The sequence below is a fragment of the Protopterus annectens genome, chromosome 11.part0 (genome assembly GCF_019279795.1).
Source record: "Protopterus annectens isolate FY-2018-M chromosome 11.part0, PAN1.0, whole genome shotgun sequence".
Lineage (NCBI taxonomy): Eukaryota > Metazoa > Chordata > Ceratodontiformes > Protopteridae > Protopterus > Protopterus annectens.
This window is the reverse complement of record NC_056745.1, coordinates 205,282,977-205,307,024: the sequence shown is the minus strand read 5'-3', so window position 1 is coordinate 205,307,024 and position 24,048 is coordinate 205,282,977. Positions and strand designations below refer to the sequence as shown.

At 41.9% G+C, this 24,048-nt stretch overlaps 1 protein-coding gene across 1 annotated transcript in view; it reads left to right on the top strand.

Annotated features, from left to right (window-relative positions):
• Nucleotides 1-24,048, top strand: part of CDK17 (cyclin dependent kinase 17) — a 1,919,677-nt gene that overhangs the window by 1,547,711 nt on the left and 347,918 nt on the right. Inside the window, exon 12 of the mRNA XM_044087623.1 lies at nt 22,214-22,334. Within this exon, the coding sequence (XP_043943558.1) occupies nt 22,214-22,334 (121 nt within the window). The remainder of the gene's footprint in view (nt 1-22,213; nt 22,335-24,048) is intronic.

Sequence of the window (24,048 nt, the reverse complement as noted above, 5' to 3'; positions counted from 1 at the left end):
ATAGTCATTGAACTATTTGGCACATTTCACACGCCTTCAGAGAGACCTGATCACAGAACTCGCAGGATTGTTAGCAGGAGCAGTGTCTGACGAGGTACGTGACAAAGGTGTCTCACAGCTTACTACCCTGGAATCCATTTCTAATTTGTCCATGCAGTTGATTGCACACATAACCGAAGGGGTGGACAGCAGTAGGTGCAAGCGTTATGAGACATCACTCCTGGATACGCTTGTGCGATTTTTCGGACCCCTTTCTCCTCTTTCATCAGTGTTCCCGATGACACTTCCTCTCTTTTCGGGCCAAAAGTTAAGGACACACTAGCCAGGTGTGAGAAGGACGGCAAGACCCTTTCTGCCATGGGCGTACATTTTTCTGCTTCCCAATCAGAAGCAGAAAGATGTGGTTCAAGAAGTCTTAAGGGCCTTTCTGTGACACGTGGTGATTTTCCCCCTGGAGCAGAGGGGGAATTCATCAGGAAGATGCCCTCCTCGAGGTGGGTGGGGGGGGGGCCGTATAACCAAGGAGTCCAGGGATTCCTTCTCTGGGCAGCCATACCAGCCCTCCTGAAGAGCGGCCCAATTGCTTACCTCTGGAAGTAGTCGGGGAAGATTCTCTCTGCACCATTTAGCCTGTCATTCCATAACAACGGATTCTTGGGTGCAGAAGATAATGAACAGAGGTTATCACATCCCCTTCGCCCTTTACTCGAGGCCCACAAAAGCAAATCCCCAATGTTACACCCAGTCAGAGGGACACAGCAGCTCAAGAAATCCAAAAGCTACTCCAGAAAAAAGTCATCCAGACAGTCTCACCAGACTAGATAGAATCCGGATTCTACTCAAGATTCTTTAGTGCCGAAAAAGACAGGAGACTGGAGGCCAGTTTTAGACCTCAGCATCCTAAACAAGTTTGTCAAACAGACAAAATTCCAGATGGTCACGGTTCAGTCTATCCTTCCATTTTTGGAAAACAACGACTGGATGTGCTCGATAGATCTTCAGGGTACATATTACTACATAAAAATGAACAAATGCTCTAGAAGATATCTATGCTTCTGGCTGGAAGCCAATCACTACCAATTTCGTGCACTGCGCTTTGGTCTGTCCACAGCCCCCAGAGTGTTCACCTAATGCATGGCAGTAGTAACAGCTCACTTGAGACTGCAATGATTCCGGGTGTTTCCATATCTGGACGATTGGCTCCTTACCGCCCCACCAAGCATCTACTGCTTCAGGCCTTACACTGCACTTTACAGTTAGCACAACTCCTAGGGGGTCTCAGTAAATGAAGAGAAATCAAAACTAGAGCCCACTCAATATCTAGAATTCATTGGAGCAACACTCGACACAAAAGTTCTTGTTTGGTCTCCCTGCCTTTTCACTGGCTTCAGAGACTCAGATCCCAAATCCAAGTGATACTCTCTCAAGATAAAGTCCCAGCTTGTTCGGTCCTGCAACTACTGGGTTCTATGGCAGCAACGATTACTAAAGTCCCTCTAGCAAGACTCCACATGAGCTTACTACAATAGCTCCTAGTGTCACAGTGGTTCCTATTGACACGCCCCTTGTCCTTTCCAATTTGCATAACAAAGCGCTGCAAACGGGATTTGAATTGGTGGATGAAGCCAGAATTGGAACTATGGAGCTGTCCCTTCTCATTTCCTCAGCCCAAGGCTCTAGTGACCACGGATGCTTTCCTGATGGGGTGGGAGGGACATTTTCAAGGACAGATGATCCAAGGTACTTGGTCCCCCTTAGAGGCCAATTTGCATATAAATGTCCTAGAACTGAGGGCAGTGCTTCTGTCGTTGCAAGCATTCCAGTCTGTTCCTCCATCCGGGATAATTGCTGTCCAGTCGGACAACATGTCGGTCATCTGGTACATCAACAACCGGGGGAACCATATCCTACCCCTTGTGTCGGGAAGCCATGAGAGTTTGGCAATGGGCAATAGCTTCCAACCCTTTTCTGATAACAATGCACATTCCTGGGAATTCCAACGTGATTGCGGACAAACTGAGCAGATGCATTCTCCTGCCTCACGAGTGGTCCCTCAACCCAGAAGTAGCGACAGAGATTTTCCACCATTGGGGGTCAGCCTTGCTGCGATCTAGTCACCTCTCCCTTTCAACCACAAATGCAGCAACTACTTTGCCCTAATCCCCCCTCAGGGGGAGTCCCTAGTACATGATTGGCCCCCGGGACTGCTTTATGCCTTCCCTCCCTTTCCTCTGATTCCACAATTTCTAAAGAAAGCACTTCAGTTAAGAAACAAAGTTATCCTCATTGCACCCTTTTGGCCCCAAGTCTGGTTCCCTTTCCTTTGGCCTCACTTGGTTCACTGACTATGGACTCTGGATCCAACTCCGGGACTACTGTCGGACCCTCAAGGGTTGATCCACCCAAACCTACCAAGCTTCAAGCTGGCAGCTTGATACCTCCACTTCCAGTAATTGCCAGGCATAATAATTTATCCTCTCTTGTCCATAAAATACTTCTGGCTTCTCAAAAACCCTCCAGCAGAAACATTTATTATAGTAAATGGAATAGGTTTGTCCTTTGGTCTTGAGAATAAGAACTGGACCCTTTCTCCACCCCAGTTAATTCAGTGTTGGAGTATTTATCAACTTTACTCCATTCGGAGAGCTTCAGCTTTTACCATTCGAGTTCATTTAGCAGTAAATTTCCATAATGGTCCCACCGTCTCTGTAAAACCTTTTTGAAAGGAGTCATACCTATTAAACTACCCTTCAAAGACCCCATTGAACCTTGGAATTTGACTCTAGTCCTACAAACTCTGACTTGTCATTCCTTCCAGCCTTCTGCCACTTGCAGTATGAAATTCCTGCCTTGGAAAACCTTATTCCTGGTAGCCATTACCTCAGCAAGAAGGATTTCTGAATTACAGGCCTTGTGTGCGAAATGTCCTTACATAGTTTTCCACAATGAGAGTATCGCTCCGGACTAACCCCTCTTTTTTTTACCTCCGGTTGTCTCCGACTTACATATGAATCAATCCATTGACCTATCAGTCTTCTTTCCAAATTTCTCTAGTAAAGGAGAATATTGTTTGCATTTATGGGATGTACATAGACAATTATGTTTCTATTTAGACAGAACTAAATCCTTCCGAAAATCTGATCAGTTATACCTGTCCTTTTCAGGGCCCAAATTAGGAAAATCTGTTTCCAAAGTCACGTTGGCAAAATGGCTGCGAGACTGCATTTCCTTTTTATCAACAGCAAAAAATGCATCTAACCACTAAAATCAAAGCTCATTCAACCAGATCAGTGGCTACTTCAATAGCTTTCCACTCCAGAGTTTCTGTGGATGGTATTTGTGCAGCAACTACCTGGGCTACCACTCATACCTGTGAGCATCCTTCAGCTCAGTGGTGCTCAGGAATATCCTTCCATAGGGCCTCCCAGGACATAAAGTAGCTAGGGACTTTGTCCCATTCATCATGAATGAATGAAGATTAACAACATCAGATAAAGAAGGTATGTTCTTACCTATAGCTTTCCATCTGTGTTATTGATTTTCATTCATTCATGACATCCCACCCTCCTACCCCCTCTGAAAGACTCCTGGAGGTTCGTACCTGGTCCTGGTTATTTAATAGGGCATTTACTCAGACAGAGCCTCTGCTTTCTTCTTCTTATGGGTAAACTCGATTTGAGGCGTTAAGGAGAGGGGCACTATGGGTATTCTTAGTTTAAGAGTTTTTGGCTGACACAAGCTTTGTATATCGGCAGAGTCTGTTCCGAGGACGGAACCGAAACCCATTCATCATGAATGAATGAAGATCAACAACACAGATGGAATGTTATGGCAAGAACATAACTTTGTTTATGCGGTTGCAAGCCCTGGTATCTCCAAAAACTGGATGATGTATTGTGTTGTTCTCTCTCTTAGTTTTGCATATGTTCAGGCAGAGTTGGACTTTTCATTTTCTGTCATTCCTGTCTATACAAAGGGTACAAGAGACCATAGCCTTTGCATCCATGATGAGGTCACAGCAGTGGATGCTGACACTGATATTGACCTCTTGGTAGTCACTGTCTTTGCAGACCATTTGCCTACCAGAGGATAAGCGTGCTTCATTGGATGTTGAGTTGCCTATAGATGCAAAGTCACTATGCTGCTATATATCTTCTATTGGTGGCAGACTCCTGTCCCTGGATTCTAGAAGGATGGGACGATGCCTACCAGTGTTATTTTAGGTCTTATCTTTTGCAATCAAACTGTTTCAAAGTATGGAGAGGGTTGATGTGCTGGTGAGTTAAAGAAATCTTGTGCTGAGTGCTGCGAAAATGGAGGACTTCATATGAACCAGCTCAAGCTGAAAGGCAGTGGTTGGTCACCTCTCAAACTTTGGAGAGGGAGTTAAGAATGGTGCCCATCTTGCTCCAGCTGAACAGTCAGGTCATGAACATGTTAGTACATAATAATTGCCCCTTTGCAAGTTTTGTGGTTTGGCATTCAGGTATAAAACAGGATGTATATTTTGCCATACTGGAAAATTCAGTCCTCCACCTGTTCTGTTCAGCTGAGCAAGACAAGGTGGAGTTGATGCTGGATATGTTTTTTTTTTCAGTAAGAAGGATGATTCAGTTATGCCTTTACCTGTTTCTGGGTGATTTCATATTCCCTAACAAAATTAAGATGAGAACAAAACTCATTCTTTGTCACTAAGAAGTATGCAATTTCTGACACCTTGATCTCTGGCAGTATACAGACCTGTCATAGTGTAAACCAGGCAAGTCCATCTCAAATTGGATAACTGTCAGTCCCACCTCAGGGCCAGGCTTCTCCACTAGATTATCTACTTTTGTCAGGTATTGCTGTTAGTCTCATGAGTGAGTTAAAAGTACCAGTGCACCTTGTGTTCATTCGACATATTCTGAAGCAGTTCTCTGGGGGGGGGATCCTTTGCCATTTCAGCTAGTTAGATTTCAGAAGACACTGTCATGTATCTTGCATCTGTTTAACTAGAGTCTTGATATGGTTAAGTTTCAGGTTTTATGCATCTTTGAGCACTGTGATCTTGTGGAGGGTAATATTTTAGACCCACCCCTAGTTAGGTAATCAGCTCTTCAAAGAGGACGTTCTTCATGTTTCACTGTTGCAGTCATTACATTTGGGTAATCTGCTTGCAGGTTGCCCTCAGTCGGCCTGAATTCCAAAGTCTTGGGTCCTGCGTCAGTTGCTGTCTCCTCTTCCATGACGTCAGGTCGTCGGAGGTATAAAACAAGCAGCAAACGCCATTTTCTTTAGTCTTTCTTGCCGCGCGGTGCCCGAAGCAGAAGCATTTCGCAAGTGCTGGTCTGCCGACTCATGAAATGTTTGAGTTTCAGAACCGAAGTCTTCACTAAAGCTTAGTACCCCGTTGGGGAAACTTTTTTCTTGCTCCATACCGATGTCAGAAAAAGTTAATAATTGTATTACTTGTGGGAAGCAAATATCTCATAAGGATTTCCATTTATACTGCATTCCTTGCCTAGGCCCTGATCACACCGTGCCTGGCTGTCGGTTTTGTGCTAGATTTAGCCAACGCACTATTAAGCATTGGTATATTTTTGTCTCACAGTATTTTGGAAACAGATTTAACTGCCCAGAAATGTCGTCGGATAGCAATCTGACTACCGGAGTACATAAAAAGCGCAAAGAAAAGGACAGAGACAGTCGAGGTCCAAAACCAATGACGAGGCTTCTCCTAAGCCAGTCGCCGGTTTGCCAGTACTCAGTAAGGTGCTTTTGCAGCCCCTGTTACCCGCCACTTTCGAGTTGCAGGCCCCTACTGACACCCATGTGGATTCTGGCATGCCGCGAGATACTCAAAGTATTGGACCCACGGATGTATCTCCCTCAGATGGGTCCGGAGCCGCTGAGCAGGCACAGGCTTCTGACGGTGTATTCAGGCCTCAACATTTTTACATCAAACCAATGACAGCTGCAAAACCAAAGACAAAAGCAACTTCTAAAACTAAAAAAACGATGCATGAGCCACGTGCACAGGCCTCTATGCCTAAAAAACAGATGATCAAAATGGCTGAAGACTTAATTACCTTGTTCTGGGGTTCCCATCCCCCTCCAGATAAGAGGCCTAGGCAAGACACTGATTATGAATCTTCAGATCAGGTTTCTATTTCTTCTGATTCCTCTTCTGATCAGGAATTATCTATACCTCCCTATGAGGATTCTGATGCAGAGGAGTCCATACCATCAGCATCACCTCCTGAGGATTATTCATTTGGAGGAACATTGCATACTTTGAGGGAGCATTTTCACTGGGAGAGTCAAGATTTCTGAGAATCAAAAAAGAGGCTCAGGGATTTCTTTCTTCTCCCTCAAAGGCCTTTAGCCATACCCCTGTTTTAGACATTGTGGATGACGTGTTTTCAGAGTCAAGTTTGACCCCTGATTCCTTATTTCCGGCTCCCAGCAAGCCAGACAGATATTACGGGGTCCCTGACTCACACAAATTTTTATTTAGAAACCCTGCTGCTGATCCTGAAACTATTTCACAGGGTCCAAAGGGAATTAAAGGCTCAACAGCAAAAAATCCTACCCCCTCTGACAGAGATTCAAGGGCACTGGATAGATGGGCAAAAAAGGTTTATGCATCTGCAACCTTGGCAATTATGGCCTTAAACTGCCAGTTTCATATGCTCAAGTATCAACAACATGTTATGGGATTGCTGAAACAGAAAATGATGTTGATTTCTGAATGTGCAGAAAATAAAGAATTGCAGGAATTATTGCATGCAGCTGAACAGGTTGGAAAGCATAATTTGCAATGTGGTTTTGATTCCTTAGAGGCCTCCTGCAGGGCTGCAGTTACTGGATCTGTGATTAGGAGGCATGCCTGGTTAAAGGAACAAAATTTGCCTGATCATGTTAAAGCTAAATTACTAGATGCTCCTTTACAGCATGATACTCTGTTTGACATTAAGGCAGAAGAGGTTTTAAAGAAAATGGAAGACAAAGCTAAGTCTATGCAAACTGTAAAAGACTTCTTACAAGTGCAGCCACCAAAATTCAGTAGACCCCCACTGGCCTACAAAAAATTGGTCCTTTCCTGTGTCAGACAGAGCTCAAAGGGGCAAATCCAGACACCCTAAGGGTTCCAGATACCAGACGCAAGATTCATACCGGTCAAAGCAATGGGGCGCTTCTATCTCCAAAGCTGGTGGAGATAAAGCGTAAACCTACAGAAAATAGTCCCAATGACTTCCCTCTGCCTTCACCAAGCACTTATCTTTTGGCAGCACCCCCTAGGGGGAAAATTAGCACTTTTTGCTCACAATTGGTAGTTAATAACCCAGGACAAGTTGGTACTAAACATAGCATCACAGGGATACAGATTCCATTTCCATACTCTGCCAATGGCAAACGGATGGCCAGATCTGCCAAAAAATCAATGGACAGAGGCACAGAAATAGGTTATGTCCCTCATGGATATGGGGGCCATTCAGCCAGTACCAGAACAGGAAAAAGAACAAGGTTTTTACTCAAGACTATTCTTGGTACCCAGAAAGGACAAGGCCTGGCGGCCAATACTGGATTTATCGATTTTGAACACATACCTGCATATTCCAAAATTCAAAATGCTGACCTTGCAGCAACTTCTGCCCATGCTGGGCAAGAATGCTTGGCTGGTGACATTAGACCTAAAAGAGGCATACCTGCATGTCCCAATAAGGCAAAGATACCTCAGATTCAAGGCTGGCTTAATGCATTACCAATTCTCTGCACTGCCCTTCGGCTTATCTACTGCGCCCAGGGTCTTTACAAAGTGCCTGGCACCAGTGTTTGCATTTTGTAGACAAAGATGTACACAAATATATCCTTACTTGAACAACTGTCTCGTTCAAGCAGAGAACAAGGACATTCTTCTTCAACTCCTGGCAGTTGTGAAAAGGCTTCTAACATGCCTAGGGTACACAATAAACAAAAAGAAGTCACAACTGGTACCCTCTCAAAAGATAACATTCCTGGGTGCAAGCTTGATTACAACTGCCCAGATGGCTTACCTCATGCCAGACAAAGGCAACTGACTACTTACTTCAAACTGATGGCAACAAAAACCCAGTTATCTGCAAGACAAATTCTGCAGGCTTTGGGCTTCATGGCATCCTGCATTCTACTAATTCCATATGCAAGACTGCATATGAGGAAACTTCAATGGTACCTAAAAAGTTTATGGAGTCAGCATTGTCACAGTCTGGAAACAATGATTCCTCTCATTCCCTGCCTACAACAGGAGTTTCTATGGTGGGCAAAGTCATGTCACCAAAACATGGGGCGGCCCTTCACTCTACACCCTGCCAACCAAACTTTAACAGCAGATGCATCAGGTTATGCTTGGGGGGCCCATATGGTGGGAAGATGCATTCAGGGCATATGAACCCCAGAACAAATGCATCTACATATCAACCAGAAAGAGATGCTAGCTGTTCAAAATGCCCTGACAGCCTTCAAGGACTTACTTCATCCAGGACAACTACTGATAAAGACTGACAACACCACGGTCATGTGGTACATAAACAAGCAGGGGGGCACGCACTCATAGCCCCTTTGCAGATTAGCCATGGCACTGTGGGACACAGCTTTGACTTATCAAATACATCTTCAAGCTCAATTCCTGCCAGGAAAACAAAATACTCTGGCAGACAACTTCAGCAGAAACCTTATGGATCCTCACGAGTGGAAACTAGATCCACAAGTCTTCAGCATGATAACAAAGAAATAGGGGAGCCCAGATATAGATCTATTTACCTCTCCTCAAAATTACCAATTGAAAAGATTCTGCACAAGGACTTGTCACAGACAGACATGGAAAGTGGACGCCCTATCCTTCAGTTGGAAAAACCTATCAGTTTACGCCTTTCCTCCTCTGCCTCTTCTTCCCAAGGTCCTCCTAAAAGTCAGACAAGAAAATCCAAAGATAATACTAATTGCCCCGGACTGGCCTCACCAATATTGGTACCCAATCCTAAGGAACTTGTCTCAATACCCAGCATGGACCTTACCTCAAAGACCTCAACTGTTGTCCCAGCAAAACAATCATATCCTGCATAATCAACTCCAGACACTGAACCTGGCAGCATGGCTGATCATGTAGTTAGACAAACTACACCTCTCAGTAAAGCTGTGATGGATGTCATTTTGGAAGCCAGAAGGCCTAGTACTAGAAAATCTTATGCTGATAAATGGAAGAGATTCTGTGCTTGGAATCAAGCACAAGAAAATGATACAGCAGAACCAAATATTCCTCAGATGTTACGATACTTGACTGAGATGTTTGACAAAGGCCTATCTTTCTCATCAATTAAAATCCATGCCTCTGCCATTTCGGCTCATTACAATACAGAGCCACCAATCTTTTCTCATCCTTTACTAAAGCAGTATCTTAGAGGAGCCAAAAATTTAAGGCCTCCTAGAAGATCACCAATATCTGCATGAGACCTCAATTATGTGTTGGAAAAGCTCACCCTGCCTCCATTTGAACCAACTGTTACTGCTGATATAAAGTTCTTGTCATGGAAAATAACTCTGCTACTAGCAATTACTTCAGCAAGAAGAGTCTCAGAGCTACAGGCCCTCATGACTGTGGAGCCTTTTATCATATTTTACCCAGACAGGGCGTCTCTCAGGACAAATCCAGCATTTATGCCTAAGGTGGTTTTCAGTGTGGCTCTTAACCAAACTATTAATCTGCCAACCTTTTTTCCAAATCCGCAGAACAAGGGGGAGAGAATTCTGCATTCCTTGGACGTACACAGACAGCTAAGATTCTACTTGAGCAGGACTAAAGCTCTAAGAAGAACTGAGCAATTACTAGTGGCATATGCTGCAGGATCAGAAGGAAAGGTTATTTCAAAGCAGACTATTTCAAAGTGGATAAGCCACTGCATTAGTTTCTGCTACATACACCATGGTAAACCTTTGCCCAAGGGCATTAAGTCTCATTCCACCAGAGCTGCAGCTACTTCAGCAGCCTTTCTCAGAGGATTACCAACCAAAGACATTCTAGAGGCTGCTACTTGGAGTTCTGTTCACACCTTTACAAAGCATTACCATTTGCCTCTCTACTCTAAGTCCAGGGCAGGCTTTGCCACTGCAGTTGTGCAGGACCTTATAGACGCACCTAATGCTGTTTAGCTCCAGACTCCCATCCATAGTTTGGGATTCTACCCAAATGTAATGACTGCAACAGTAAAACACGAAGAACATAGTACAGTTGTGTACACTTACCATAAATGTAGATGTTCGAGTGTATTCACTGTTGCAGTCCAGGTTACTCGCCCGCCATCCCCCTTTCACTCTGGAGTTTATCTTTCCTTCTCTATCTTCTACAACCTATGTGGTGTATTTGCTTGTAGATGAATGTAAAGTTTGTATTGTTGCATGTATATATAGTTTTTATATATATATATTTGCTACCTTTTTGTGGGCACCTGACATCTGGGGTAAGAAAAACTAAAGAAAATGGCGTTGGCTGCTTGTTTTATACCCCTGACGACCTGACGTCATGGAAGAGGAGACAGCAACCGACGCAGGACCCAAGACTTTGGAATTCAGGCTGACTGAGGGCAACCTGCCAGCAGATTACCCATATGTAATGACTGCCACAGTAAATTCACTCGAACATCTACATTAATGGTAAGTGTACACAACAGTACTTTCTGCAACTTCACCTGCCTTTAAAAAAGAAAAACATTCTTGGACTTGAACTTCATGACTGATAGGTTTGTTTGTCCTCCATTTAAACCGGTTCTTTTGGCATTTGTGAAATTTATCTCATAGGAGGCGTGCACTGATGGCCATCAACTCTCCTCATAGGATCTCAGAGCTGCGAGGCATTGTTTGTAGGGAATCTTATTTCATGGAAGTGGTTCTGCAGTTTTAAAGAGGACTATATAGATGAGTAGAGTTTCTGTTGGTCATCAGAAAAGCAGAAGCACTGACTGGCCTTGCAGAAGATGGCACCTGGGAGGTCTTTGTTACTCTGGTGTTAAATTGTGCTGTTTGATGATCACTCTGACTGCTACTTTATTAGGACCTCCACTAAACTGCACTTTTGACAGTGGGTTGCTTAGAACTGTAGATCATTGCAATCAGTATGTCCAGACAGAACTCTCAAGTGGAGTTCCCAGCAGTTCTATATTCCTGACATCATTACTCCATTTGGTAGGTATTTTTTTTCATACTTAATGTGGAAGTACTGCTACCACAGTGTATTACACATATGTTATTCCTTGACATAAAGGGGACAATTCCACTGAACTTACTATTGACCAATTGCCATTCTGTCTCCCTTATGTAAAATTCTAGAAAGAGTCATCCATACTCAACTCATGGATCACCTCCACACCCAAAAACTACTATCTAACATGCAACATGGTTTTCATCCCTATCACGGTACCACCACTGCCCTACTCTTCTTTACTAATACAGTTAATTACTTTAGAAATCAAGGACAATTTTGTATCTGCTATATTTTTAGACTTGTCCAAAGCCTTTGATATGGTAAATCATAACAAAGTTATTAAAATCCTCTCTGCACTAAATTTTTCTAACTCCTCTATCACCTGGTTTCAAAACTATCTGTCTGGACGTCAGCAGTCTGTACGTTGGCAGCACCACCTTTCCACTCCACTACCAGTTGCCTTAGGGGTTCCTCAAAGCGCCATCCTTGGACCTTAACTCTTCTCTGTCTTCAGTCGGTTTTATACCTCCATTTCTCATGCCTCTGTGATACAATATGCAGATAACTTTACCCTTATATGTGCAGCCTCCTCCCTACAAGACCTCCACATCATAACTCAAGTTTCACTTTTATCTGTAGAAACATGACTTGCCAACTCTCAACTTATTCTAAACCCCCAAAACACTAAATTTCTTCACTTTTACCCAACAACTCCCTCTTCTTACTTAACTTTCAACTTGAGTCCAAAAATAAAACCATTAATGTCCTTCTATTCCTATGTTGCAGTATTCTTGGTGTGGGATTTCCTGCCTTCAGGCGACTCGTATGTCGGCTCCTATACAAAAGCTTCAGCTTGGCTGTTGCAGCTGCATGGAACATCACATGTAGGGCCATAAACCAGGGACCCTATGTGTGACGTCTGCACGCAAAATCCTCAGAACTTTTCAGCCGCAGACAACTTCGCATCGTACGATTGCTCTCCCGATGTCGGATCAACTATACATAAGTAACCCGTTGGATTTTTGCATTTCTAATATTTTACCGATCTTTCGTATTGCTTAGGCTTGTTTGTTGTAGCATTCAGCTGATGTCAGGAAAAAAGGGAAAGTGCCAATGCAGGCACCAAATTTCCTATAAGGATGCCCATGACAATTGTTTTCTGCTTAGGCCGGGAACATGACCATAACACCTGCCCTATTTGTAAATCTTTTGTTCCTAAGACCTTACATGGTCACCTTGCAGCTTTAAATCTTTACTTAGAAAATCAACGCCTCAAACGGTTGGCTCTTAGGATGGATCCCGCTTTGGAGGCCACCCAAGAACCTCCGCATATGAAGGCTAAGATGCCTAGGCCTTCATCGCCTGCCACTTCGCACCCAAACACCCCTCCAACTGCTGATGTAAGAGTTGAGGAGTGCTCGGCGGATCTGTCGGCTCCATCGACCTCCATCATGGAGGCCGCTGCACAGCCGACGACCGGCACGTCCACAGAGATTTCTCAGACACTGATGCCTGTCGATGTTGAGGGGGAACCAGATTTGGTGGTTCCTTCGACCGGGATCCAGACCTCGGATACAGCCGCTGCCAAACCCGGCTCTAGACTGACTCCTAAGGCCACTCCGACCAAAAAGAAGCAGAAAACAAAAAACAATATTCCTGCTTCTGAAGTCCCTCCGGACTGGGAGGCCTTCACCTCTTCACTTATGCAGGCTTTTATGGCCCTTAGGCCTTCTGCCTCACCCACAACTACATTGCCTGTGCTAAGCACTAGACCTCCCTCTGCTGCTTCTATACCCATGGCTCCCCTCCTTGAGGAAGTAGAACATGAATCTTCCTACTCTTCCTCTGATGAATCCATCTCTTATGCATCCTAGATTGCTTCTCCCAAGGAATATTATTCTCCTGATGAGGATTCTGTGGAAGGGGATTCTCCACCTGAAGACATTACATTTGGTGAAACCATCACCAGAATGAAAGATTATTTCAAATAGGATACTTCCCAAATGACAGAAACCCCAAAAAGATGCTTTGAGCTGCTGCAAGTGGAGTCCCCCTCCCCTACAGCTGTCCCCCCTCTTCTTCCAGCATACTTGGATGCCTTTACTGCAGCTTCTCGAACACCTGACTCACAGCCTCCTGCACCTAAGCACACAGACCACTTCTACAAGATGCCAGAGGAACAAAAATTCCTCATGTAGCCACCCTTAGCTGACCCCAGCAGTGATTGCCACTGCCCCTGATAAACAGTCTAGGTTGTTACCTTCTGCCTCCCTGTTGCCCATGGATAAAGATATCAAATCCATGGATAGGATAGGCAAGAAGATGTACACTTCCTCCACTTTGGCCTTCAGAGCCATTAACTATCAAACACACGTGACCAAGTATGCCCTGGACTTAGTATCCTAAGCCACCTCTATGCTGGCTTCAATCTCTGACAGTCCAATTAAGACAGATATCTCCTCCAAATTGTCCTTAGCCCTACAAGTGGTTAGACACTCCATAAGATGCAGCTACGATGCTGCAGAAGCTTCTGCTCACTCTGCAGCATCAGCATCTGTCCTTAGCAGATATTCCTGGCTTAGACTACAGAATCTGCCAGAGGACTTCAAACCCAAAATCTTGGATGCCCCCCTGGATTACAACTTCCTCTTTGGAAAGCAATCTGCAGACCTATTTAAGAATCTGCAAGAAAAAAGCAAAGAATTACAGGAGTAAAGAATAGTTGTGTAAAATCTTACCATAACCATAGATGTTCTTCTCTTCCATGTTGCAGAATTCCTTCCCACCCACCATTCCCCCTCACTGACTCTACCAGTCTAACTGCTACCTGATGCCTCTCTCCATTATTGAAGAGACCCAGGGCCTTATACATGTCACCTTTGGCAGCCTATCGTGTTGGGCTATCTACTTTGCCCGCTTAGCTTCATGTTCTGAGGATTGTGAATGCAGATGTCACACATAGGATCCCTGGTTTATGGCCCTACGTGTGACATCCCACACAGCTGCAACAGCCAAGCTGAAGCTTTTGTATAAGAGCCGACGTACGAGTCACCTGAAGGCAGAAAATCCCACACCAAGAATACTGCAACATGGAAGAAAAGGGCATCTATGGTTATGGTAAGATTTTACACAACTATTCTTTACCCCAATAAGACATACAAAACTGTTAGGCATTGAAATTGACAATAATCTGAAATTTGACATTCATATTATACAAAGAAGAAAGTAGGTGGTCTTTACAGAAACAGACAGTTCCTAACTAGATCCTCAAAAGCTACTATCGCCCGTACCCATGTCATGTCAACTCTTGTTATATGCCTCCCCAAAACTAAACATCCGTAAAACTGACCTTAAATGTCAATCATGCTGCAATAAAATTGCCACATTTGCTACTGATGCCTCACATAGGTCACATCATTGCACTGCTATTAAACAACTTAGCTGGCTAGAACTTCCTCAGTTGCTTCATTATAAACAACTTATTTTTGCCCATAAAATCTCTGCTGTCAACAATATTATACAACCATATACCTCTATTAGAACCCTATTCTCTAGTGAAAAGTTATGTGAAAGACCACCAAAGCTAACAACTCAGCTGATGAATCTCTCTTTTCAAATGTTATTCCTAAACTGTGGAACAAACTTCCATCCAACATTTCCTCTAATTGCTCCTTAACACAATTTAAAACGCTCCTAAATTCTTACTTTATGGAAAACTGTCTTTGTTCTTGTTATCATACTGGATAATTCTTAGCTCATATCTATACACATCTGTCATAGTTGTTCCTGTCACACTATATAACTCATTCTATACTTACTTCCCTTATTCTTTTTCAAATAAAACTATCGTTTTTGCTATTGTTTTTTACTAGATGTTGTATTGCCATTTTTCTGTTACTGTTGTATTTGTTTGCTACTTGAACTATTTTTGTATTATTTATCTTGTCAACATGTTGTCTACTTTTTACTGGAGCTTATCTCCCCGGGCGTCCGCTGAAAAACGACATGTGTCCAGTCAGACTTTCCCGGTAAATAAATAAATAAAATTACATCAGGAGGGCTGAGATGTACAGTTCTTAGCTGAGGAAAAAAAACTTATATTTCTGCTTAATGGCTGTTACTGTACCAGAGAGCTAAATTAGCTTCTTACTAAAGTTCCTAACATGTACACATACTACTACTTTCAGCTTTTCCCAGTTAGGGGTCGCCACAGCAGATCACCTGTCCGCTCATGATTGGCAGTGAAGTTGTACGGTGTCGAGTTGCCAGCCCGACGCCCGACCTTCCACAGAAGGCACACACACACACACACACACACACACACACACACACACACACACACACACAGACGCACGCACGCCTAGGGCCAATTTAGTGTGTCCAATCCATCTACAGCATGTCTTTGGCATGTGGGAGGAAACCGGAACACCCAGAGGAAAACCATGCGACCACAGGGAGGACATACAGACTTCGCACAGAAGGCACCCCAGCCGAGGATTGAACCAGAGAACCTCCCGCTGCGAGGCGGCAACTCTAACCGCTGCACCACCGCAGCCGCCCTAATACTAATTTACTTCTATGCCTTATATATAAGTAATTGACATTGCAGATCCTTACATGAGTACTGCTACCCAACAAAAGTGATCGCACACCTAACTTGCAGGAAGCAGTCTGTGCATTGCAGTGTCAGTCGTATCCCCTAACAGCTTACACTTGGGGTAACTGCTGGCTTTGCCCTTCCGTAGCTGGGGCTCTGGAGATGTGTAGGTTTTTTTACTTGATTTTTGCCCAGGATCTTTAGAGTGAACCATATTTTGCAGTAGTAATCTTGCTGCTGGAGACAGCATAAGAGAAGGGCTGTAGTAGTTGATGCTAAGGATTGGCCATTAAGGTCACAGCGGGTCACCATAGTACAGCATTAGTACATTTCCTGCTCAAATTCTTGCAGTCAAGTAGCACACAACTGCTACTGTTTTTTTTTCTTATAATGTTGCTACATGTACAGACACCTTCAGTTTTTAAATGCAGGTCAGCTTATTTTGTGGGAAAATAGTAATAGTTTGTTTACTATGTTCTTTTTTAAGTTTACTTTTGGTGTGTTTCACTTTAGCAAATATGAATATTATTGTTTATGAATTACTGCAATCTTTTATGTCATGGACAATTTTGTGTAGCTATTTCAGATAATTCTAAGCATTTTTTTCTGGACTAATTATGATAGTCCTATTCTTTATTATTTGATGTCCTTCCTGTGCTCATTGTTGCAGTATACTAAGAAGTGGGATATCCCGCTAGGGCTAGCCATAACATCTGGACAGGATGCCAAAGCCTAGGTTTCTTCTGACTGTGCCATAAGTGCAAACTATGACCAAAGTACCCCAGGGCTATGGGGTACATAAGGGGCTTAGAGGCATGAAATATCTCAAAAGTTTCCTACCACCAGCCAGAACACCAAACATGCTTTTCTTTGTCAGTCTGTCAGAAGTATGATCATTGTTACTTCCATGTGCCTGGGGGTAGATAGGTATCCCCATTGGGGAAATGTCCTCTTTTTGCTAATTTTTAACTAGAATTAATCTTTTTCATATGAATTAAGAAGGGAAAATGTGATTATGGGAAACAGATGCCCTACAGGGACAACCATACTAAATTTTTATTTTGCGTAGGAGCCAGTCACAGTTATAAAATCTGTTACTATTTGCCAGTTTTGTCCCCAAGACCCTTAGTCTTAGTCTCTAGACCCAGAGTCTGATGAAGCGATTTGGTATACCGTGAAAGCGCTTACTTTTTAGAATAAATTTCTTTTTGTCTAGCTGTGTTGGTCCAGTACTTTTTTGGTTTACTTTATCTAAGTTTGTATTGGCACCGGTCTTTTATCAGAGTCTCGTTTTATTTTTATTAGTTGACCCTTAGGAGGTGTTTGTCCTCCATTAAGATTTATCTCAAAAATTAAAAACTAAAGGAGCATGTGCAAGATAAAATGGTCCAATCTTTCCTGCTTAGATGCCAAAGAAAGAAGGCCAAAAAAAATTCCCAGTGCCTTGGCTGCACAAATCAGACCCACACATCCCACTACACTTCTTGATGAGTCCTTGGACCCAGTGGGTTTATTGAGTGTTTCATCTGTAACAAACCTGTCAGAGGCTGACAAGGTGCTGCCTCTTAGCATGTCCACCCCGACCAATCGTATGGTTGGCTCAGCTATGAAGGGGGGGGAACCAAGGCTGATTATTTCAGAGGGGCCCAACAACATTCCTCAGATTCTGATCAGGGAGGAAGTCCTGAAATCCCTAGTTATGGTATCTCAGGGGTTGAAGCCTCCTCTTCTTGTGCAAGCTCTTCTTCCTTCTAAGAAAAAGCAGAAGATTAAGGATATCTCTGCACCTCCTTTTCTGTCAGGATTCTTCATAAAAAATGGTGTGATTTTTTTTTTCAAGGGTTGTTCAACGCATCTTTCTTAAGCCCCCTCAGTTATTTTCTGTTCCTTCTTCTCTTGTGAAGAAGCATAAGGATGATTCTTCAGGTGAAGAAGATTCAGATTCTGAAGGGGATTCTTTAGCTTGCGCCTCTGTCACTCACCTGTAAGTTATGAGTCAAAAGCAGATGACCCCATGTTCCCAGATTCACAATTAGAAGAACTTTTATTTGGGAACGTAAAGTTAAAGATGATGCATCATTTTCAATGGGAAGTCTAACAAGTGTTAGACTTGCAAAAAAATATTATCTTTTGTACATGTGACTTCCAAAACCATCAGGCATTCCTCTTGTCCTTTCACCCTTTGCAGGATACATTTGTCACTACTATGAACCCTGAAACCCAGCCTTCTGCTCCCAAAAACCATGACAGGTTTTATAAAATATCAGACTCCCACAATTTTTTTTTTTTTTTTTTTGTGAGAGCCCCTCATCTGACCCTACTGTTATTTCCTTAGAATCTGATAAGCCTACTAAACTATTTCTTTTTACCAATGCCCTGCTTAAGGATAAAGATAGGGATATTGATAGGTATGGTAAAAAGGTTTATGCGTTCTTTACTCTTGGACTCCGAGCTGTGAACTTTCGGACACATAAAACCATGTATCTCTTGTCCTTGTTGTGATATCTTGGTAAACTTTTATGGGATATGCTGGGTTCTGAAAATAAGTCTTCTGCTATGTTTTTGTTAAAGTCTGATACTCAAGTAGCTAGGCATTCTATTAAATGCAGCCATGATGCAACTGATATCTTGGCTACCAGTTATGTTTTGAAGAGATTTTTCTTGGCTTAGGCTTCAGTCCCTTCCTGAGAATGTCAAATCTAAGATTCGACATCTGTTTTGGATAAAGGTACTTGTTTTGGTCCTACATCTGGTGACATTTTCAAGAATCCTCAAGAGAGGGACAAAATTATGCAAGAAGGGTTGAAGGTCTCTATCCTGATTCAAAGAACAAAAGGCCTGCCAAAATGGTAAAAGATATTCAAAAAAGAAGTCTCAAGGCAAACATAAGCATGCTTTTAAGGAGTTAAAGCACCCCTTTCCTAACAAACCAGTCTCCTCGTGACTGTCCACCTCTGTGTCCCACTCCCCTTATCCCTCTTTCCAAGAAAGTCTCCCTACCATTACCAATTATGAATCGATCACTGCAGACAATTGATTTCTCTCAGTAATTCCAAAATTTTATGGGATGTTATGGCTTTTTCTTTCACACAGCTCAGGTGTTCTTTCAGTTTCATCAAACCAGCTCCACTTAGTCCCTCTAATTTAAAAATAATTGTTTCTTTAGGATATAATAGAATTAATCTCTCTTCATCGGCAGGGAACAGTTTTCTATTCAAGACTTTTCCTGGTTCCCAAAATTAAAATGAAGTCTCTCCTATCCTTGATTTTTGCTCAACCATTCTTAGTAACCGTGAATATAAAGGATGCTTACAGTCATATCCCAATCTGCCCAGATCACAGAATGTTTTTAAGATATTCTACCTCACGATATTGCATTCAGTTTTGTGCTTTGGTCTTTCTACTACCCAAAGGGTATTCACAAAGTGTCCAGCTCCTGTTATTGCTTCAGGGAATCCAGATTTCCCCTTACTTAGGCAACTTGTTTCTTCAGGCTCCTACAAGCAAAATGCTTTTTCTAGATCACAAATTTACAATAAACTTGCTTCTATCTCACTCTCTCTCTCTCTCTGGGATTCATCCTAAACATTAAAAAAAATCCAGCCTGGTTCCCTCCCAGGATCTGGTGTGTCTGGGTTGCAAGCTAATTTCTATGTCAATAACTGCCTTGTATCCTCAGGAAAAAGTGATTTTCCTAAAGGAGTACTTTCAGACCCTTCCTCTAGATATGACCTCAGCAAGAGAGCTCTTGAGAGCCATGAGGTACATGTCATATACTATTCTTATTATTCCTTCAGCCAAACTGCACACTAGGACGATTCACTGGTATCTCTTATCTGTTTGGATGCAACATTTTCATCCTCTGAACTTTCCAGTTCCTTTCTTGTCAGTCATCAAAATGGAATCATTCAATCCAGGGATGCTCTTTCTAGTTCCTCCTTTTTGCCAAAACCTCTTCACAGATGCTTCAGACCTGGCTTGGGGTGCTTGTTTTATGAATAAGAAAGTCCAGGGTGTATGGTCTAAAAAGGACAAGAAAGTACCCCATAAGTATCATTGAAAAGGATGTGGTGATTGTACTCTTATAATCCCTGCATCACCTCTGGTCTCCAGGCCCTCTCCAAAAATTTGCAGACAACTCTATGGTTATGTGGTACAAAAACAAATAAGGCAGGAAAAGATCATTATGCCTTTGCAAATTGGCAATGACTCCTTGAGACACAACCATACAGCACAGTCTGTTTCTTCTAGCAGTTTACATCACTTCAGAGAACAATTCACTGGCAGATTATTTGAGCAGCTCCCAGGCAGACCTTCATGCATATATGTTGCACAGAGAGGTCTTCCTGCGGATTGTCCATCAGTGAGGTACTCATTAGATAGATCTCTCTGCCTCCCGTCAGAGCAGAGTGTTTTGTTCAAATATTCTATGCCCAGAAGGATGGGGAATGGATGTTGTGCCATTTTCCTGGAAGGGGAGAGTCATTTATGCTGTTCTTCTGCTTCCTTTCATCTAATTCTCATGATTCTCTTGAAAATCAAAAAAGGCAAGCCAAAAATCTTGCTGGTGAATTTTCCTTCTGACCCACGCAGCATTGGCTTCCCCTTCTCTTTCATCTGGACTAGGGCAATCACCATGTGTTATTTCACAGAATGGACTTGCTTACAAAGTAAATGGTTTCTCCAATTCAGCTGAAACCCCAGACTCTGAATCTAGCCCTCTGGATGATCGGATTTTAATCATTCTTGGGCACAATTTTTTAGAGCATGTGCTGCATGTATTACAAGAGGCTAGAAAATCTGCTACAAGTGAATATCATTTCAAAGTGGAAGACACATTCAGTATGGTGCCACAAAAAGAAACCTTTATCAAGTGGGTATTCATATCATTCTGCCCTACTTGTGTGAGCCACTTGATTCAGGTCTGACATATTATTCCATAAAAACATATCTGTATTCACATTTTGAGGTCATCCATTTTTTAAAAAGCCCTTCTTGGGAACCTGAATTATGTCTTGGAGTAGTTGACTCTTCCCCATTTTGAAACCACTTCCACTGCTTCTTCAAAGTCTTCTACTTGGAAGCAGTCCTGTTAGTGGTTCTTACTTCTGCCAAAAAGGGTTTCTGAACTGAGTTCTAATGGTGTCTCCCCATTTTTTGGTACTTCATAACAATAGTTGCATCTAGGACTAATCCTTCTTTTATGCCTCAAATGATCAGTGAACCATCTTTGAACCAGACTATTAATCTCATTGCCTTTTTCCCCTCCACTTAAAACAAAGGAGAGAGAATTCTGCATTCTTTAGATGTTCATAGACAACTGGGTTTTTACCTTGACAAAACCAAGTCTGTCAAAAAAATCAGACCAGCTTTTCATTTCATTTCAGGACAGAAAGCTGGATATTCCTGTTTTCAAGCAGTTTCCAAATGAGACTCTTCTGCCACTTCCTTTTGTTACTCTCTTCATAGTAAGGAGCTTCCGGATTTTATTAAAAGGCATTCTACCAACGATGTTGCTTTTTCTGGTGTATTTTAAGGGTCTAGATTCCAGATCTATTTTGTAAGCTGCTACTTGGTCCCATGTACATACTTTTGCCAAGCATTACAAGATTGGTGCAATTTCTGGGCTAGTGCTGGATTTGCTTGGTCAGTTTTGTACTGAACCTTAGATGTCAGCCTCCTCATTCCTCTACCTTTGATATTTAGAAAGCTTTGGAACTCTTCCCACTTGTTAGTAATACTGCAGCAGTGATCATAGGGAGGACATATCAGCTGAACTTGCCATATCAATAGATGTTCAACTCATTACTATTGCAGTATTACATCAATTTCTTGTACCTCTGTTTTGTCCTGCTTTTCTGTTTTAGATTGAGGTGGCATGCTGTCCATCTTCCTTCTTTTGGTTAACATGTTTTTTAGTGATCTCTTGTCTTTGTTGCCTTCCTGGCTTTCGGGTATGGAGCAGGAATGTTTTTACACAGTTGTATTTTATGTTAAATTCATGACTCCCCATTCTGTGATTTACTGTTCATGACTATGGAAAGCAGGTTTCATTGAATGTGTACTTGTTTTATCAGTAAGTCCTTGCACAGTATGTAAGTGTACTTTTGTGTCCTTCCATTGTAGTGCCGCATTTTGTGCTCTCTGGAGGCATTGTTGTAAATTGTTTATAATGATCCTAAAGGAAACTGGCTCTCAAAGCTAACTGCCTTTTAAAATGACTTTTGTATTAATCTTTTTTTCCACTAAGGTAGTAATGGAGTGATTGTATATATTTGTGATTGCTTTGTTTTGTGAATGGTGCATGTATTTTTGCTAGGTTTGTTTAGTGAGTGGTCCAGTCTGTACATATCTAATATAAAAATGTGAATGTTATTTTGACTTTTATTTATTTTGTCAAGGGTTGGCAAGAGCAAAATCAGTTCCAACAAAAACATATTCAAATGAAGTAGTAACATTATGGTATCGACCTCCAGATGTTCTTTTGGGATCGTCAGAATATTCTACACAGATTGACATGTGGTAAGTCAGATATTTGCTTTGGGTTACATTGCATACAAAACACAGTAAGATATTTATAGTTAGTTAAGATTGCTTTGTCAGTTTTAGTCATCCTATTAGCTAGTGACGTTTATTAGCTTACTGAATTGCTTGGGAATATATTTATTTGTACCTAAGAGTCTATTTCAGAATTTGACCTTCTCAAAAGACAGGAAAATTTTCATTTTTGCACAAGTAGAATGTTTATAAAAACAAGTTGGAAAATGAGCTGAAAATTTCATACATACATACATATATGCACATATTTCAAGCACGGGCATTAATGCCCTTCTAGCTTGCCAATATACCAAAACACTTGTTACCAATAGTATCCAGGCTGTTCTTGAAAATATCTAAACTAGTACTTATTAATGTAATTTGATAGTCTGTTCCATGCATCAGCTACTCTGTCAGAGAACCAGTTAGTGCACTTCTTATTCCTATAGAATCTTCTACAGAGGTTATCTGATGATTCTCTAGTACTTTTTGTTAACCCCAAACATTCCCAGAGGTAGTTGTCCCTAAATGCCCTATATACCTGAATAAGATCTCCTCTTAGATATCTGCAAGAGACACTGCACAAGTTAAGATATTTTAGTCTTTCATAATAACTTACATTTTCACATCCATGGATGCCCTTGGTATATTTCCGTTGTACTCTTTCCAGTTTACTCATGCTTGTTTTCTTTTAAGGTTTCAATATTGTTATTCCATACTCAAGTTTGTGTCTAATGTAACTAACAGACAATGACTTCATTATTTTTGATTTCCTAGACTTTATAAACCTTTTTCTACAACCTATAGTTCTATAACTATCATTAACTAATTGGTTGATATGATTAGAAAAACTCATAGCTGAATCTACCCATATACCCAGGTCCTTAAATGAGTCTACAGTTTCAATCACTTTGTGCTGCATTAAATAGTCACCTTTCAGTTTGTCTACCAAATCTCATATGCTTTGTTTTTGATGAATTTATCAGCATATTATTCTCCTGTGCCCAAAATAGTCAATTTATTTTGCAGACATGCCTTATCAGTAACACATGTAATCAGTTTACCCAATTTCAAGTCATCTGCATATAGACTGTAGAACACCTCAGATGAAAAAGTTAGGTCTGAAAGATACAATCTAAACAAGTAAGGGCCTAGGACAGAGCCCTGTGGGACACCCTGACTATAACCAAGGATTTCGCCTGTCCAGTTGCTATATGACACTTGCAATGTCCTATTTGTAAGTGATGCAGCTATCTGTCTTATCAAGAGTACATCAATACCTAGCTATATTAATTTATTGATCAGTGTTATGTGTACGACTCTGTCAAATGCTGAAGTTAAATGTATATAAATTACTTCCTAGTTTTTATTCATAGCTGTTATTATATTATTATAGAACATCATGTTACAAGTGGTAATAGATCTGTTTTCAATATATGCATGCTGATATATGGTTTCAACTCCCCAACCTTTCCAGTTCTGACAATAACTTATCCAGTATTACCTTTTCCATTATTTTTCCACAACATGAAAGTAGACTTGAGTCTATATGAATCTGGGTTTGTCCTACTACCCTTTCCCTTAAAAACAGGTTTAATAAGCACATGTCTCCAATCTTGAGGTATCTCCCCATATTTGTATGACGTAGTGAATAATAGATATAATGGTATTGTAAGTTCTTGCTAAAGTGTTCTCAGGT